This window comes from Molossus molossus, unplaced genomic scaffold, assembly GCF_014108415.1.
Source record: "Molossus molossus isolate mMolMol1 unplaced genomic scaffold, mMolMol1.p scaffold_m16_p_15, whole genome shotgun sequence".
NCBI classification, from domain to species: Eukaryota; Metazoa; Chordata; class Mammalia; order Chiroptera; family Molossidae; genus Molossus; species Molossus molossus.
This window is the reverse complement of record NW_023425350.1, coordinates 13,771,354-13,789,466: the sequence shown is the minus strand read 5'-3', so window position 1 is coordinate 13,789,466 and position 18,113 is coordinate 13,771,354. Positions and strand designations below refer to the sequence as shown.

Sequence of the window (18,113 nt, the reverse complement as noted above, 5' to 3'; positions counted from 1 at the left end):
GATCTCAAGGTAGGCTAGGGTGGATCTTATTATAATGCTGGGCAAGGTTTCAAACAGCAAACAGGAGAGAAGGAGAGTCCTCTTTTTAAAAGTGGAGCTCAGACGGGTGTGGATGCCATCTCGCAGTGCCGCCTGGTACCCACTTGGAGCCAGCTGCCTGTCATTTAGGAGTGTGAAATCAATTGGGCTCCGGAGCTGTAGAATCCCGAGGGGAGAAATTAAAAGTGACCCGAATCCAGACCCATGCGGACTTGTCAGAAATGCGATTCTCACATGGCAAGTTTCAAAGATTTGGTTTGGAAAGTCGGGTTTCTTATTTGAAAAAATATGCAGTTGTTTGACATTAGATCTGACAGACAAATTATAGCTTTGGCAAGAAAGCCTTTTAGGATTAGAAATGAAAGGAGAAATTATTAAAAAAACAATAGCCCCCAAACCAACAAACCCACCAGGCTTGAGTTTGGAGGCACTGGTACGTGTGTTTCCTTCTCTCTTCACCCCTAATATAAGGAGATACATCAGCTGACAAGGGCTGTAAATAGCCAAGAGAGTTCAATGTAATTTCTGGGAAACAGCCCTCGCTCTGGCAAACTAGGAAAGTCTGCGTGAGGGTTGTCACTGGCTAGAGCTGGGGGGAATCTCACCGGCTCGCCAGAAGGGGGCGCTGTGCACACGTTCTGGGCACACCCCATCCCTGGCCATACCTAGCACAGACTCCACCCTCTGGGGCTGGTTGAAGGGAGCCCATCAAGGCCCTTCTCTCTCCTCCCCTCCCATCCATGGGTTTGGACCCACTGTAGAGGATGGTTTGTGTGCTCTGTCCCCACAAAGATGCTACAGGTGCGGCTCTGCCATTACCCGCTGGCCCAGGGCACCCAGCGGCCAGCAGAGACCTCTCTACCACTGTCTCCTCCTGACCTTAAGGACTCGGGTGCCTGGAAATGAGGACACATGCCTGTGCCTGGCAGCTTAGAGAAGGCGGAGCCCTGTTCCCTGCTGAACCCCAGACGAAGGACTCCAGTCCAGCGGGGCCAGTTCCCTCTCCCTTTCCTAGATGCATGTCTGAAACCTGGCAAGTCAGCCAGACCTTCACCAGCCCCAGGAGGCCACCAGGGAGGGGCTATGCTCCCCAGGCGGGCAGAAGGGTGCCCACCCGGCCTCTGGCAAGGCCTGAGGCGCAGCTGGGGCACCAGTGCCCACTGTCAGAGTTGGCAACACATAAACTGCGAGTACGTTTTTGTTTTTGTAAAGGGAGAGAGAGCTTAACCAAAACAATTCCAACAGAAAAATTAATTTAGTCAATTTTTTTTTCAAGAAAGATCTTAAAGCGAGAGTTTACCAGAATTTATACGTAATTTTCCGTGATTTTGTTATTGAAAATGAAGGCTGATTTCCGGAACGGAGGCAGTACAGGGCGCCATGAGATGGGGAATTAAACTAGTGAAGGCCTAGACACAGCTTTGTCGCGGGGATGCTTGACCGGAAGGGATGGAGGCGGAGAGTCACGAGCGCAGGCGGGAAAGAGAATGGCTGGTTGGAGCCAATGCTCCGCAGTCTCAAGGGATTGTAAACAGGGAGGCTGAGAGTTCTGCTCAGAGATCCATATTTCCTAGGCCCAGCTACCCCCCACCCTTTCAAACGAGGCCGGGGCCCCCCAGCAGGCAGACCGCTGCCATGCGCCCGCCTGCTGCACCTGGGCAGGCCCGGCTCCTCCCTTCTCACGCAGCAGGAGCTCCAAGGGCCCCACCAGCCTCACGTCCCGTGGCCCCCGGTCTGCTTGCCCACTGGACCTCCCTCCCTGGGTCTTCCCACCCTGTTCTGCATCCTGCTGGACAGGTCCCTCGAACAGACGGCAGGGGGAGGCCCGTGTGCTGAGGCCCTTTGCCCTAACCCTCGCGTCCAGAGCCACAGCCTGATGTGCCCATTCCCCAGGCTCTGTGCCCTGGGACCCGCCTTGAACACTGCCCTGTGCTGGGAGGAGGGGTTAACTGAAGGTGAAGCCGGAGGTGCTCTTTTCTGGAGCCTCCCCGGGCCACCCTTGGGTCCTGGAAACAGAAGAAAATCTAAATGGCTCAGGATGGTCTGGGAGTGTCCCTGGGCCTCAGCGAATACCGAGGGAGGCGTTGTCATCTGATAGCGTGGCAGAGGGTGCTTTTCTCGGAGGGTGGGGTATGCCCACTGTCCTCATGCTGGAAGATGGAGAAGGCCTGAAGGGACTGTTTCCTGGAGCCCCAGGGGGGAACAGATGATTCCTGCTTATTCTGCACTTGGCCTGGCCTTGGAGTCAGAGGTGAGAATGGCCCAGGGCTTGGGTTGGGGGCAAAAGGACCCTGGACTTTGCAGACTCTTCCCTCCCCTCCTCTTCTTGTCCACTCACATTGCCTCCCTGTCCTGTCTCCCTCCTTCTCCTCTGTTTCCTCTGCCTGAGGCCAGGGGAGGCCGTGCTGCAGCCTCCCGGGTGGGTGAGGGCCACAGGGTGTGCTGGGGAGCACAGGCTGCCGGAACCACCCTCCGGTCTGTGCTGTCACGGTGACCACGCGGGGAGGCACAGACGCAGGCACACGGGGAGCATGTGGCAGCAGGACTTACCTTTGGGGTGCCCAGGGTCGGTGAACTCATACTTCCCCACACCGATGGTCCGCAGCATCTGCAGCCCGTGGGCTGAGTCGGTCGTGGGGGGCCCATTGGTGGCAGAGGCACCGCTAGGGCGAGTGGCAGACGGCTGGGCGGGCGGTGGAGGCAGCAGGGGCCCTGCCATATGACCGTTGCCCACTGCGGTGGGTCCAGGGCGGGCCACCTGTCCCGCGCCAGGCAGTGTGGAAACGGCCAGGGGCTGTGGGCTGGCATACAGGGCCTGGGCGGGCATGTTGACCACCACGCTGCTCAGTGGCTGGGAGGGCGGCTGTGGGAGCGAGTAGTGGCCCGGCATCAGCGGGAGCTGGGGCCCCACGTGTGGAGGCAGTGAGGGGGTCACCCCAATGACCGGGGCCTGGACGTTCACGGCTGGGCTGAAGGTGGGAGGCTGGGCCACTCCATAGGAGTGTGCGATCAGGGCGGGCTGGCTCCCGGCGGCCACCGTGGTCACCCATGGCCCTGTGCCTGCAAGGGAGATGGAAGAGATGTCATTGGCCGGTTATACATTCACTCCACAAACACCGACTGCCCCAGGCCCTGAGCTGGGTGCTGGGGTCACAGAGGAGGACAGGACACCTGTGCTCAGGGACTCACAGGGCAGCTATCTGTGGTGACAGTCGCAGGACAGAAGCGCCTGGGGAATACACGGGCAGAGGGCTGGGAGGGCTCAGCGGGGAGCCGCCACCTGCCTGGGCGAGGCCGAGAGGCAACAAAGCAGAGAGGAAAAGGAGGAGCCCTTCAAAGAGATCTGGGTTCCAATCCTGGCCCTGCCCGTATGGCTCAGAGCCTGGGCGAGGTGCCTATCTCGTCTGAGCCTCCTCTTCCCGTCTGCAGCACCTACCTCATAGGCCACAGGGAAGAAATGAATGAGGACAGTGTATTGACAGAAAACAGCAGCGTCTAGTCTGTACTAAGTGTTCCATAAATGCTGGTATTTTCCTTCCTCTTTGGAGAACCGCCGTCAGAGGGGCGGGGTGACGGCTGGGTTGTGATGACAGGTCTTTGCTGGGCAAGGCAAGAGCCCGACGCCGGGGAAGGGCCTGCGCTGCAGGAGGGCAGACGGGGGGTGGCAGCGTGGGCAGGTCGGTGGAGGCTGCTCCGGGGCCTTGCTGGGGGGCCAGGCAAGCTCTGCAGAGCCCTGGGGGGAACATGAGGAGTCCATTTTGGCCCTCAAGGTAACTGTGGCTGAACAAGGGAGCCCAGACAGCTCCTGAGACCCGATGCGAGATGCAAGGCCAGCGGCACTCGGGTCTGCAGAGCAGGGCCCAGGGCCCCTGCGCCGAGCTGACACTGAGGGGACTCAGACAGGCCTGTGAGGGAGACTGAAGATACTGTGACAGGCAAGGCCAGTCTGGGTGGCCTCTGACTGGATGAGTATGGATCTGTCTAGGTCTCTGTCATCAGCTTTCATGATGCCTCTGGAGTAGCAGCGTAGACCCAGGGCGAGGAGCTGAGGAAGGAGCGTGAACCACTAGCCCCAGAGGCTAGAATCTGGGGCCGGGAGCTCCCTCACAAACACCAGGAGGCCGGGGAAGAGCCAAGATGGCAGGGCAGCTGTCGAACCACCAGAGGGCGCTGTCCCCAAGGAGTCATCCAAAGGGACAGCCAGGCTGGGAGTCCCACCTGGTTCTGCCCTCACTAGCTGAGTGACCTTAGGCACAAGCCTTTCCGGCGTCAGCTTCCTCATCGGCAATGGGACAATCGTCACACCCAGTTCACAGGGCGGCTGCGAGCATGGAGATGACAGAACAAGGCACTGATGCCTGGGCAACAAATAGTCGGACTCTGACAACGAGAGGCTGGACAAAACTGGAAGCTGGCAAATGTTGGTGTCCAGTCCCACTGAGACTCTAGAAAGGGCTGCTTAGGGGCCTGTCCCCCAGCCTGAAGAAGAGGAGGTGGTGTCACTGCTAGCCAGCCTGGCGTCTTAGGACAAGCACGCCCTCCTGAGCTCCGTTTTCTCCAGAATTAGCCAGGCAGCTCGGACTCCAGAGCAGAGCTGGTGAGGTTCCACTAAACGTGTGTTGAAGACACAGAGATGCCGTGCCACGGAGGCCACTGATTTATGAGCCAGGGAGTGGCTCAGAGGATGCTGGAGACCTAGAGAGAGGGTCTGATGGTGTGGACCGAGCCCTGCTCACTGTTTTAATCAATGATTTGGAGGATGATATCAAAGATATCACGACTAAGTCTGCAGGAGACATAATATTGGGAGGGTCGGATACAGGTCAGCAATAAAGCTGAGAGATCCCAAGGGTCACAAAAAGACATCGACAAGCTCTTGTCCCTGGGTCTCCACACCCAGCTGCCTCACCAGACTGTGAGGAAATGGACAAGGGTCAGAATAGCCACGTGACGGTACTGGGTTCTTACTGTTGAGACAGCATGTGACTGGCTGTCAGCAGAGCAGACGTGAACCTCGCTGCAATGGTCCAGCCGAGGGGTTGGAAGGAGGAGGCGCTGGGCAGACCACACATGGGCTCTCTGTGTTGAACAACACAGTTGGAGCAACTCCTTTGAAGGCAAAGGACTGGAATCTATGGGCTCTGGAGCGCGGCTGAAGAACTTGGGTGTTTACCCCACAGAAGACTTAGAGGGGGGATGAGTGGGATCTCCAGATATCTGCAGGGCTGTGAATGGAGGCCCAAGTGGACATGTCTGTGTATCCTAAGGGGAGTCTGGGACCAATGGGAGATAACACGGAAGGCTTTTGTTATGGTCACAACTGTCCAAAGAAGGCCTGGGGTGCTGTAGGAAGTGGTGAGAGTCCCAGGGGGTGGAGCACCCCGTCCTCACATAACCATTGGCAAGGCAGAACCTCACTGGAAGGTGTGACTCGAGCAACTACTGATGTTTGGGAATAACTAATTATTCAGAATAATTCTACACAGATCCTACCATGTCACTCTCTCTCCCTTGCTTTCTCCCAGCTACTTTCTTGAGTGGCAGAGATGGGGGTAGAGACACTACCCAGGAAATGACACACAGTGACCCGCCCCACTCAACACAGCCTGAGGTCTGGGTGCTGCAGGCCGGTGGTCAGGACCGGCTGAGGATTGGGGGCACCCAGGAGGCCCCGAACACCTCTCCCAGCCCTGGCATAGGTGTCTCTGTCCATGGAGGAAGTACACACCTGGATTGTCGCTCTCCCTCATCTGTTTGGAGGGCGGCTCATCAGTGTCCCAGGGCGTGGACTGATTGATGGGCGTCTGCCCCCAACGGATGCTGGTTGTGAGTCCCTGGGATTGACTGTCTGCTTTGGAGATGCCGGGTGCCTGGGGAGAAGCAGAGCAGGGGAGTGAGCACAGCCTTGCAAGGGTCCCACCCTAGGATTCACCCCACCCCCCAGCAGTCCTCCTGCTGCCTGAGCCACAGGGCCAGAGGCAGAGACCTGGCCCACATCCCGTCCCACGAGAGAAATGACAGAGCATTTCAGCACAGTGGTAGCAGCTGGGACCTCTGCTAACCTCCCACCTCCAGGAGTACCCAACCCAGTTCCTTCCTGGCCACCCTCCGTGGCCACTCACTCCACTGAAGCTATCACTCAGGAAAGAGCATTCTGCCTGAAATGTGAAGTCCCCCAGCCCCTAGGTCATTAATAAATTACAACAACATCCATGGGCATGTGCTGAGCACCAACTGTGTACTCAGCCCAGGCCCAGAGCCCCTATATGCCTGGCCCTTTGACCTGTGAGGGAAGGGCTACCCAAAGCCCCCATATTGGGCCCATCCAGCCCCCATTCCAGCCTTGGAGGCCCCAGGAGACCCACTTCGGAGACAGGGGCAGGGTGGAAACTCAGGCCAGTGGGCAGGCAGCTCCCGTCCTGCCACCAGGTAGGAAGGCAGGAAACCCCTCCCCCGGGAAAGAGGCAGGCTCTGGCTCCAGGGTCTCACTCTGACTTAGATAATTAAAGACAAAATGAACCTCAGTGTGGAGACAAGCACGAGGACAGCAAGGTCCCCTGAACTCTAGCCTTACGCCGGGATATTATGTAACCACTAACAATCATGTTAACCAAGAGTCCTCACCCGCGGCAAAACGCTTACCCTGGGACGTTAAATGCGAAAGGCTGAGCACAAATACAACCACGGGAACAGGAGGGAAAAGCTAAAATGTTAGCAGGGATGCCATCCTTGGGGGAGAGGATTGTGGGTAACTTTTATTCTCTTGGCTACACTTTCCCGTATTTGCCAAATTTTCCACTTTGGCCATTACCATTGTATCATTATAATTACAGGGTGGGGCAAAAGTAGGTTAACAGTTGTTCCTATGGAAGCTGATAGAAAAAATAATAATACAGTATAAGAGCACACTCTGTTTCACGTACTCACACCTGTAAACCTACTTTTGCCACTCTCTGTATAATTAACAACAAAATCCAGAAAGCATGTTGGAGAGCCCGGGACTGGGATAACTGGGACGTGAGGGGGTGTGGGTCTCAGCAGAGGTGGCGTCTGAAGTGACCATGGCTCTGAGCAATGCAGCCAGAGTCCAATAAGTGTTGGGGTGAAGGGGGAAGTGGGATGGGGGCGGAGACAGCTGTCCAATGGAGACAGTCACAGAAGATCAAAGGAGCCCCAAGGGGCATCGGCAGGCCTCTTTTGGGTGAGGTCCTGGTCCTGGTGGGGGGGCAGCGCCCCCTACTGGGCCTCCCTGACCGTAGGCCAATGGGGCGGAGGATGTAGGAGAGCGGGAGCAGGGAGGGCAGACAGCTCTCACTGGGCTTTGATGCCCTAATGCAGAGGACACCCAGCACCTGCGCCAGGGCCTGCTGGGAGGAGCGGGAGCCGCAGCCCATTAGGGCCGTGGGCTGCACTGAGCTAATTCATCAGGCTGCACTTTATCTCTGGCCTGCATTTCAGATGCTTTGCGTCTGTGCACGGAGCTGGAAACTAAGGGAAAGTGTGTCTCCCGAGGAAAGAACAGTCCAACAGACAAGCGTCCTTATCAGAGGCTCCTGTCCCATGTTTGTCTGTGGGACAGACGGGAGCTTGGGGTGGGTGAGAGGGAAGGGGATTCAGCCACACCCACCAGCTGGAACTTAGGGAACATCAGTGTGGCTTCCACGGTGTTCTCGAAATAGACAGCTTTCCAGTGTGCCCTGCCTGCAGCCCCTGTATTCCCAGGTTCTGGGGGTGCTGGTGGGTTCAGAAGCACACAGGTTGCTTCCCTGTGATCAGAGGTATCTGAGGGGGAAAGAGCCTGTGCGATGTCCCATCTAGGGACCTATTTGGGGTGAAGTCTGAAGGCGGACACCCCAGCCTCCTCACCAGCACCGCTCTTCACTGGTAAGACAGATACCCCTCCTCCCAGTAGGGGGCGCTGCAGGCCCTCTCTGCTACTCTGGATTTCTGGAGGTCTCCCAGGTCAGAGGCAGGCTTGGTTCTCAGGGACCTCCTACAGTCTCACTTCTGCCCTGCTGAATCAGCATCCAGGGCCCTGCCTTGTACCATGACAGGGAAGGGGAGGGCTCTGGGAACTTGGAGGCGCTGGGCCTGGCCCTGACAGGAGGCGCTGCAGCCGGGAGAGGCGGCTGGGGGCCCCCTCGAGAGTGGGTAACCAGATTCTGAACTCTACAGCTTCAGGAGCTCCAGTGTTTGCACTTATATTGGTTCCAAACTCTCCAGCCAGCCTAGTTGCATGCGCCTTTGTTGGTCAGATGGTTTGATAGCAAATAAGCACCGGGCCTCTGTTCAGAGCCCAGCCCTGCCCAAGGCATGGGGGCCGCTCTCTCAGCAGAGCGGGGCGCACAGCTGTCTGCAAACAGTGAAGGACTCAGAGTCCAGCGGAAGCTGGGGTGCAGGGGCTCTGGGGGTGATGGGGTGTGGCTGCAACTGGTTTGCTGTCTGGCTGGATCTTTCACGAATATTACAAGCAAGTTCTTACGTACAAGAAATATGTTCTGCTGTAAGAAAAACAGAATCTTTTTTTTTCTTTAGGAAAGATAAATAAGGCCACTCGTATTCTACCCGGCACTAGCAGCTTCTGATGTTATGGGCAACTTGCAGTTCAGGAATTTTTATTTATTTTAGTAAAATAATGACATGAACATTCCGTCCTCTCTTCCTTCCAGCACAAACATGGAACCGATCGTGTGCTTTGCTGAGGCGCCTGGGCGCCCAGGTGGGAGAGGAACATCCGGCGATGAGTCAGCTCGGCCTGACCAGAGCCCCTCCGCCGGCCAAGGGCCTCAGGTCCAAAGTAAACTTGTGGTCCCAGGCTCTGAAGGTTCTGGGGGATCCTGTGTGGGTCTGTGGCTCCAGCTCTGAACCCAGCTCCTGCTGAGCCATTCCCCATGGTCCAGAGCTCAGAGGTCCGAGACTCCGCCAAAGGCTCTCCAGACCACCCCCGGCCCAAATGCCAGGCCTCCCAGAGTTCCCTTCTTCCAGGGGGCTGCCCTGCCCACAAGAATGCCACAGGACCACAGCTGAGGCCCCGGCGAGGAAGGCAGGGCTGGGAGTCTCCCCTTGCCCCTGGCCACTGCCATGGCCTGGGACATCAGTGAAGCCACCCAGACATCTGGCCTTTTCCCAGCGTTCCCAACTGTCCTTCTGCTCCTGTGACATGATGGCACTTGGCAGAAAAGGCAGCCGAGGACAGCCCTCCTCCTCCTGGCACCACAAAGTGGCCCTCTCTGCCCATCATCAGGGCTGAGCAGGATTCTCTCTGTTTCCCTTTAATGAGATGCTAATGGGATGCATCATTAACGCAGCAGCTTTTAAACTCGAGCTCTTGTAAATTTTCAAAGGTCACATTTTTATGGTAGCTGACAGCATCCTGCTTCTTTCGGCGACTGAAGAACACTGAAGACCCTGATCCTTAATGGCTGAAACTCTGTGAGGCGACGGCATGGGCAGAAGCGCCCCCTGGTGGTGGGGGGCTGGGGGACCTCCTCCTGCAACAAGCCTCCTATGGCGCCTGCTTGGGGAGAGCCCATTACACGCTGCCGGTGGAGCTGCACCAGGGCCTGCTCCATGCAGGGAAGGTGTGCACGGTGCAGGTGGCGCACTTGACAAAGACGCCTGCAGAGGGTGAGAGGGCCGAACCGCTGGGGACACAGAGGTACGCTTCTTCCCATAGAGCACCTTTGCTAGCCGGGCTGTGTACCCAGGAAGTCCAGAGGGGCTGCTTTTTCTAATCTGTCCACCCAAAGGAAGAGCCTTTTTCTACTTTGCACAAAGGTGCCATGTAGGCCAGCAGCATCCAGGTGGTCTGGGGGGTTGGAAAGATGATGGGATGAGCTTCCCAGGGGCTCACACTTGCCTTGCCTCTTCTCACGCTCACTCCCTGTGCACATGATGATCGCAGTCTTGACACTGCCCCTCAGGGCTGTGCTGCCCCTGGACTGGCGGGGCAGCTCCATGAGGGCTGGGCCCGGCCTGGTGTAGGTGCCCAGGGAACGAATGAGGGCAGGGTCTCCGGGTCACAGTTTGGCAGCAGCAGGAGCGTGCGCCATTGTAGGCTCAGTAAACGAGTGACGGCATGGAGGGTGTTAGGAAGGGTGATAACGTAACAGGGTGAAACAGCTTGTGTGCTTAGCGACACGATGTGATGGGTTCCTCCGCCTGGGGAGATGAGGTGTTCAGATTGTGGGGGTCTTGTGTGCTGGGACCCCCAATATCATTGCCCTGAGGCTAATGGAGGCTGCTCGGAGGCCGGATGCCCCAAACCACTGCCCTCTGCTCATGTGCCCGAGTCCCGTGGAAGACCCGATGCTGAGGCGTCATCCCCCCCGTTCGCCGAGAAGACCAGAAGGCGGTGAATCAATGGAGCCTGGAAGTCAGGGTGAGCTTCCAGAGCGGACGGGGCTGGCGCTGGGCTGCGGAAACTAGGCAGGATCCAACATGGCTGATGGTTTGGGCTGAAGTCACCACCAAAGGATGCCATAGCGAAACACGTGGGCTTGCAGCCTATATACGTATGTCAGAGCGGGCTTGCGGGGGCCTCCCCTGGGGAATGGCAGTGCCAGCACCCATGTCCCTTCCTGCCTCCACAGGCTGGAACCTGCTGGCCTTGACCTTGTGGTCACTTGAGTGGTGCTGGCAGGGATGCCTTCTGCTGTGTCACTGAGCACAGCCAGCCCCAGCCTTCATAGTGACAAGCCCCTCCCCATGGGAGCCCAGAGGCCACCAGCCCTCACTGGGTGGAGCTGGGCAGACAGTGCTTCCGTGCTGACTGGCCAGGAGCACTGCCGGATGCTGGGCACAGTGATGGTCCTGGCTTGCTTCCTGCCCTTGAGGAAGTCACACCCACCAGATGGGATACACCTGCACCAAGGACCCGCGAGGATGACACAGGCTGGGAGAGTGACCACAGGACACAGAGCCACGCTGCTGTAGCCCCGTGCCAGCTCTGGGCCTACCTTTACAGAGGACTCACAGCCTCTGCCTTGGCCTCTCAGACGCTGCAGACCAGACCAGAGATCAGATGAACACCACTGAGTGATTCTAGTCAACACCATGGCAGCCCAGATGGTCCAGCCAAGCCCTCCCAGAGTGTCTGTGCACAAATTTGTAAGCTATTATAAGATGTTGTTTAAAGCCACTAAAAACAGAAGGATACACAGTGTACTGTGCATATTGCAAAATAGCAAAAGATCAAAAGTCCTTTGTGTGTTGCTCTTGACATATAAATGCTCCAGTTTTATATGCATCCCTTTGTGTTCCACGGAGGGTCGGAAGCAGCACATCGATAGCAGGGACTGCAATCACATAAATGCTAAAACTGAAGTTAGTGCAGCCTCTGCCCAGCCACGCGCAGCTGAGAAGCCACAGAGAGGACAACTGAGAAGCCATGGGTGACCTGGGGTGGATCGCACTCTGAGCTTGATCTGCAGCCTTGCTTTTGTCTCACGGCTCCCTGTAATTTCTACCTAATTTGGGAAAGACAAGCTTTGGCGTGATATCCCTGTAATCCCCTGGCTCCAGACTTTGAGGGTCCCTCCAGATGAAGGACTGCTGGTGTGGCCTGCACCCGGCAGTGGGCCTTTGGCATCTTTTCTGATTTGAGGTGGAAGCCAGAAAGCGTACTCTGCCAGCTTCCCTTGCAGCTAGAACACAGGCATGTGCCTGCTGCTCAAACACAGGGAGAGTTCAGCCCAGAAGCTGGGCAACACGAGGAAATCAGCACCCCTCCGAGCCCACACTCCACAGAGGTGGTGGCAGAGGCACATGGATTTGGGAGCATGCAGATGGTGGGGGCTCTGGTGTCCTGGGCCCAGCATCAGAGGTGAATGCTGTCATTTCCTTTTTCTTCCTACTCTCGGGGTTCTCAGGTCTCCTCTGAGCACAGCAAGGGCAGGTTCCCACACAGCTGCGAGCAGAAGTGGATATGCTCAGGTACCTCCAGGCCGTGGGGATCCCATCACACAGTCACAGCGGCTACTGGCTCCGGACTGAGCATAGCTGGCCAGACCACCCCCTGCAGAGTGGACGTGGCTCTTCCTTTTCCACGTCCCCTCCACTGCAAGGCACTCAGGGCCTCACGGGGTCCAGTCCACCTGTGCAGATGGACAGGCATCAGTTTTTAGTAAATTTATTCAGACTGGTGTGTTGGGACTGAGAGTGGGAACCTCTCAGGGGCCCCAGGAAGGCAAGTCTTACTTGAAGGAATGATACTGACGTGGTGGAAATTCAGGCTTGGGGTGGAGCTGTGTTTCAGATCACAGCTTGTGGGTTTATACCTGGATTGCTGACCACCAGGACGGTCAGGTCACCAGCAAGAGCACTGACTGCAGGGCCACCTGCATTGCAGGGTTCTTCCACATGCGTGCACAGCAGTACCAGGGGCTGTTAGGAACACAGGTTTCTGGACCCACCCTAGAGCCTCTGATCCAGAAGGCCTGGGGTGGGGAACCCCAAAGTGTGGCTCTTTAACAAGCCTACTAGGTGATGCAGGTGGTCCATGGAGCTCACTCTGCGGAACAGTGACAGTCTCGACATTCAAGCTCCCAGGCCACTTGTGCCTGAAAGAGGTGACCTCGGAGCCGAAGCTGCTGGGCGGGTCCCGACGGGGCGGGTTTTTGGGTCTTGCTCACGGGCGCATAGGCGCCAGTTCTTTGGTCACGCTGTCTTCATGGACTCCTGTTGCTGGCCTCGGTTTCAAGGGGTCAGAAGGACATGTTGACAGACACCAAAGCTATAAATCTGTGGCCTCCGGGAACAGCAAATGACATTTATGAGTCTCTCAACTGCCATTTCATGATTGCTGCTGAACTACATACAAGAGAACAGCCGCAGTTAAATCCCCACTTGGGGCCCGGGAGGCTCTCTGGAGCCCCCTCCTGCCCTCATTACTGAGGCTGCCCTCTCTGTCCCCCTGGCCCCAGGCCGGCGCCCCCAGTCTCCCCTTTGGAGCACCGCCATAATGCTCTCCGGGGCCAATGAAATTTCTAATAATACTAACCAATGATGTGTTAAATTGAGACACTTCTGGCTTGAAGGCCGGAAACTGGATGATGGTTTAAAGGACCAGTGCTTACCTTTCTCTATCAATTTGCTGCTAAATTACTGCTTTCGGAGCAACTTACAGAAAAGTAATTCTTTATTTAAATTTTAATTTCAATCTTGTCATTTTAAATATATATTCAGAATCCAATCATATTACAGAATATGATGATGTCTCTGGAGGGCTAGTGTTCTGCTGGGAGCCTGGGTGGGGGCAGAGGGTGTGATGTGGGGATGGTAAGGGAACTGAGCACGAAGGGAGGGACCCAGAGGACAACTTGACGAGGGCAGCCACGTGCTGGGGTGGGAGAGAACTGCAGAGGCCAGCGGTCCGCCTCTGACCTGCCCTGAGGGTCACCTGCAAATACTTTAGGTCCAGACCACCGACCCTTCCTGTGCTGGCTCTCTCTGGATCGCCAGAGGACCCATAAAGAGATGGCGGCACAGGTGAGGTGGGCTGCCTGGCCTGCCCCCTCCGAAGCTCACTCTTATTGAGTGCCTCCTGCATGCCAGGCACGGGCACGATGCGATTTCCTTCCACGAGGAGCTCTGTGCTCTCACCTTCATTTTACGGATGAGTGTGATAAGCCTGGAGAAGTGCGATAATAGCTAGAGCGTGCCGGACCTGGGAATCCAACCAGTCTGTTCTGTCCTGAGACTCACAGGTGCTCTGGGATGGCCAACTGTTCCCAGGCCACCCCCACTGTGGCTGACAGCCCCGTCAACAGGCTTAACAATGTCAAGGTCACATCCACACTACCCAGCCACAGCTTCCCCTTCCCTGACTGTGTCCAGCCCAACTGGGCTTCCTGCTGTGATCTGGACAGGATGGGGCTGGGGAGCCAGATCCACTGGGCTTCCATCATCTCCCCGAACCCCTCAGATCCCCTAGACCAGTGGTTCTCAACCTTCCTAATGCCGCGACCCTTTAATACAGTTCCTCATGTTGTGACCCCCAACCATAAAGTTATTTTCGTTGCTACTTTATAACTGTAATTTTGCTACTGTTATGAATTGTCATCGGAAATATGTGTTTTCTGATGGTCTTAGGCGACTCCTGTGAAAGGGTCATTCGACCTCCAAAGGGGTCGCAACCCACAGGTTGAGAACCACTGCCCTAGACCCTAGGCCACTGACTTGTTCCCCAAACCCCTGCCAGCGTGGTGCTGGTCCTTCCCCTGTCCAGTGGGGCAGTCTCCAGCCTCAGACGAGGGCGGCACAGATTGACACCTGCAGCCTCTCCAAGCTGGTGATACTGCCCTTCATGCCCTCTCTCTCCTCTTCTACGTCCTCCCCTGACTCTCCATCAGCCCTTCCCCTTGGCTTTCCAGCTGGGCACTGAGACATCTCTGAGCACTTCAGCTGCCATTCACAGTCATTCCCCTCCACGGGGCTCAGGACACCTGGGGTTCTACCCCTGCTACTCTCACCTTTCACCTTCAACTTCCCACCCAGCACTTCAGTGAGAACATCCCTTTTGTTTTTTTTAATTTTTATTTTTGAGGAAGAGAGAGAGAGAGAGAGAGAGAGGAAGAAAGAGAGAGAAAGAGAAAGAGAGAGAGAAAGAGGGAGAAAGAGAGAGAGAGAGAGAGAGAGAGAGAGAGACATGAGAGAGATACATGATCGGTTGCCTTCCTTACGTGCACTGACCAAGGAACAAACCTGAAACCTAGGTATGTGCCCTGAGCAGGAATTGAACCCACAGCCTTCTGGTGCACGGGTCATTGCTCCAACCAACTGAGCCAACTGACCAGGGCAAGAGACCACCCCCCTACACCCCTTTTTAAAAAAAATCCTCACCGGAGGATATTTTTCAATTTATTTTCAGATAGAGTTGCGGGGGGTGGGGTGGGGTGGGGTGGGGGGCGACCTCGACATGAGAGAGACTCATTGACTGGTTGCCTCCCGCAAGACTGAGACCAGGGCCGCGGACGAACTAAAACTGAGGCAGGTGCCCTTGACCAGAATTGAACCCGAGACTCACTGGTCCGAGTGCTGATGCTCCAACAGCTGAGCCAAACCAGCCAGGGTAAGACCACCCCCTTCAGATGAACAGTCCCTCCTGATGCAAACCCAGTAGCATCTCCCCAGCCTCTTCATCTGCTCCCTCACACTGACTTCCTCTCTCCTCCTTCCAGAAACTCCTTCCCTTCCATTCCTGCAACAATGCTTTTCCTGGCTGCCTCCCCCTTCTGTGCTGCTACTGGCTCCTCTTGCCAGCTCTCCCGTGCGGACATGCCCCAGCGCCTGCCAGCCCCAACCCCGTCTGGTCCTTTTGGACCCTGTCTTTTCTCGTAATTATTTTTCTGAAATGAAACATCTGTGTGGTAGCCATTGTCTTTGATAGGCCCTAGCTTCCTATCGTATTCTGCAAGTATATTTGCTTTTCCGTTTTCCGACTTCAAAGTCTATACCTCAGAGACATTTTCGCTCAAAGTTCAGCACAGATGGCTCCCCTCGCAGATGTAAAGCACCCACGTCTGGGGCTGGTTTCCGCACGGCACTCTCGCCACGCGTGCCCTGTCCAGGCCCCCAGAACCTCTCCCGATGGCTGGGCCTGGCGGACAAAAGAAATGATAAATCTGGCCGAACCTTCAACTCAAAGCTTTCAACTTCCCTCTGACAACTTTCAACGGAAAACTTCTTAGTCCCATTTCCAAGTAACTTTTCATCCATTACAAAACCCACACAATTTTCAAAGGGGCTTTGAAATAAGATCACCTAGAAAAAAAAGCCCATCACAAATGAAAGTCTTTGAAAAGAAAGAGGCCCCGTTCCTGGGCTCCAGCCCCTCTGACAGCGGAGTCCCTTTCATTCTGCTGAAAGGGTGCAGGCCGGCCTGGCCCTCAGCGGCCGCCTGGATGTGAGGGAGCGAGGGCCCAGACGGACGGGTGAGGACAGCGAGGGGCCCTGCTCGCGGAGCTGGGGTGGGCCTTTCATCGGCCCCCTTCAATCGGCCCTCACGGGTCCCCCGACAGCTGTGTGCCTTGTAACCTGCCGGGCCCGCTCAGAGTCCCAGCCGCCCTGCCTGTTCCTGTCACCTCGGCATCTGTGACAAGGCAGCTCCCTCTGGACCATGGCGACCCATCTTCATTCTTGTTGCCAAAGTGGGTGGGCAGGTAGGCATGGCAAGAACAGCCCTGTTCTGGCCTTTGATGAGACATTTCCCAAAGGCCGGCCCCGCAGGCAGTGACTCTGGGACCTCCCCTCGAACTCCTGGCCTCAGAGCTGGTGACATGCCTGCCCCCCCCCCCACCCCCCGGGCTCAGCTCCAGACTCGCAGGCGCACATTAGACAACGGCCATTTCGGGAGCCTCTGCATCTGCGGAGGACATGTCCCCTGTGCAGGCCGCTGAGCCAAGCCCGTGGGGCTGTGTGTGGTCCCCTACTCAGAGTGATGCTCCAGCTCAGCCCTCAGAGGCCTCGACTCCGAGCGCCCGACAGGAGCTGGGAACCAAGCCTCCGAGCCGCCTTCCTGGAGGGGCTGCTGCCCACCGGGGGAAGCAGCGGGCTCCCTAGAACAGCTGGCTCTGGGGCTGGCCTGGCCCCGCTGCCCCTCCGGGCTGTCCCAGGCCCTCCCCGGGGAGCATTTGAGGATGAACGGAGCCCTCCTTGGGGGCAGGACCCATCCAGAGCCAGAAAGAACCCAAGACGGAGTCCCCACGGACCGTCTGCGGGACCTCAGGGGCCCTTCTTCAACAAACACCGAACACTCATTAAAACTCCTCCGCGCACCCTCCGAATGGAGGGCCCACGGGACCTCTCGTTTTCACTCCAGACAAAGGCTCGCCGGCAGGGGACAGTGCTGACTCCGAGTCGCCGCCGACTCCGAGTGGGAAGTCGTCCGAGTTCCACTCACACCCGGCAAGGAGGTGCTGACACAGGCGTCTTCCGTGACCTCATTAGAGGCCTAACAAGAGAGAGGACTGTGGCAGGTCACCCCGAGGTCAGGCAGGACAAAGAAACCAACAAGGCAGCACAAATGTCTCTGGGAGGCAGCTTGGCAGACGGGGCAGCGCAGCTGAAGGAGCTGAAGTGGTTTTACTGCCCGGACTTCGACTCACGGAGGCAGGTGCCGGCCCCAGTGCGTGACTCAGGACTGGAGCCTGGGCTACATCCTCCAGCTCCCCGGCACGGTCTCTCTGGGGGCTCTGGGTCAGGAGCGGCCAGCCAGGGTCCTGGTGGAGAGGTGTCCTCTGGCCACAGCCCAGCTCAGGTCCCTGCATTCAGAACTGCGGTGGTCCCAGTGATTTGCTTGAAAGGAAATGACATCACCCAGCACCTGCCTGTCTCTTTAGGCTTCGGGGAGCTTGCTGGGGCAGCTGGATTCCAGCTAAACTCACCGGAGGTCCAGGAGCAAAAGGGAACGTGGTAAAATTCTTAGGAGGCAGTGGGAGGGGGCGGGAGACACGGGGAAGCTGTCCTCGTGGGTAGAACAGCCAACCAGACAGACATCTCTTCCTTGGCAGTGACACCGGGGGAGGGGCGGGCTCTAGGTGCCCAGAGTTATGGAAGGTTCTGCCCTGCTCTGCGAGAGGGTGGCACAGCCACTGGACTACCAACTCCTGGGCGGTGGGGCCTGGGCCACCATGGACAGGGCTGCAGGGCTTCCGCCTGTGGCAGCTTGCGGTGGATCCCTGGGTCAGGGAGAGGGGGTTCCCAGACCAACACCCGTACTGACGCCCCTTCCTTAGCCGGGGCCAGACTGCGTGGGCCAAGGCTCCCTTCCCTTCAGCCCACAAAGCACGGCCTGGCTACCGCAGCTCCGTCCACTCTGTGCTGGGGCCTCTCGCTCTCCGCTGAATCACTGAGTCACTGAATCCGTGCTTGCTGAGCAGCTGGCCTGCACTGGAGACGCCACGACGAATAAACGCCTCTGGCTAAGGTAGCGCACAGGCTCATGGAGGAACCGTAATCATAATGGTACCAGCTAATACCTATTGAACCCTTAGCTGTGCCTGCGTATAACCCTCAGGACCCAGGAGTTTTCGAAGCCGAGGTCTGGGTATCCGTCTCCATTCCCTACGGTATCA

At 57.0% G+C, this 18,113-nt stretch overlaps 1 protein-coding gene across 1 annotated transcript in view; it reads right to left on the bottom strand.

The window, feature by feature from the left end:
- The window catches only part of KLHL29 (kelch like family member 29), a 287,662-nt gene that overhangs the window by 52,671 nt on the left and 216,878 nt on the right, over window positions 1-18,113 (bottom strand). The window contains exons 4-5 of the mRNA XM_036263474.1: window positions 5,768-5,909; window positions 2,590-3,099 (exon numbers count right to left, since the gene is read on the bottom strand). Of these exons, the coding sequence (XP_036119367.1) occupies window positions 2,590-3,099; window positions 5,768-5,909 (652 nt within the window). The remainder of the gene's footprint in view (window positions 1-2,589; window positions 3,100-5,767; window positions 5,910-18,113) is intronic.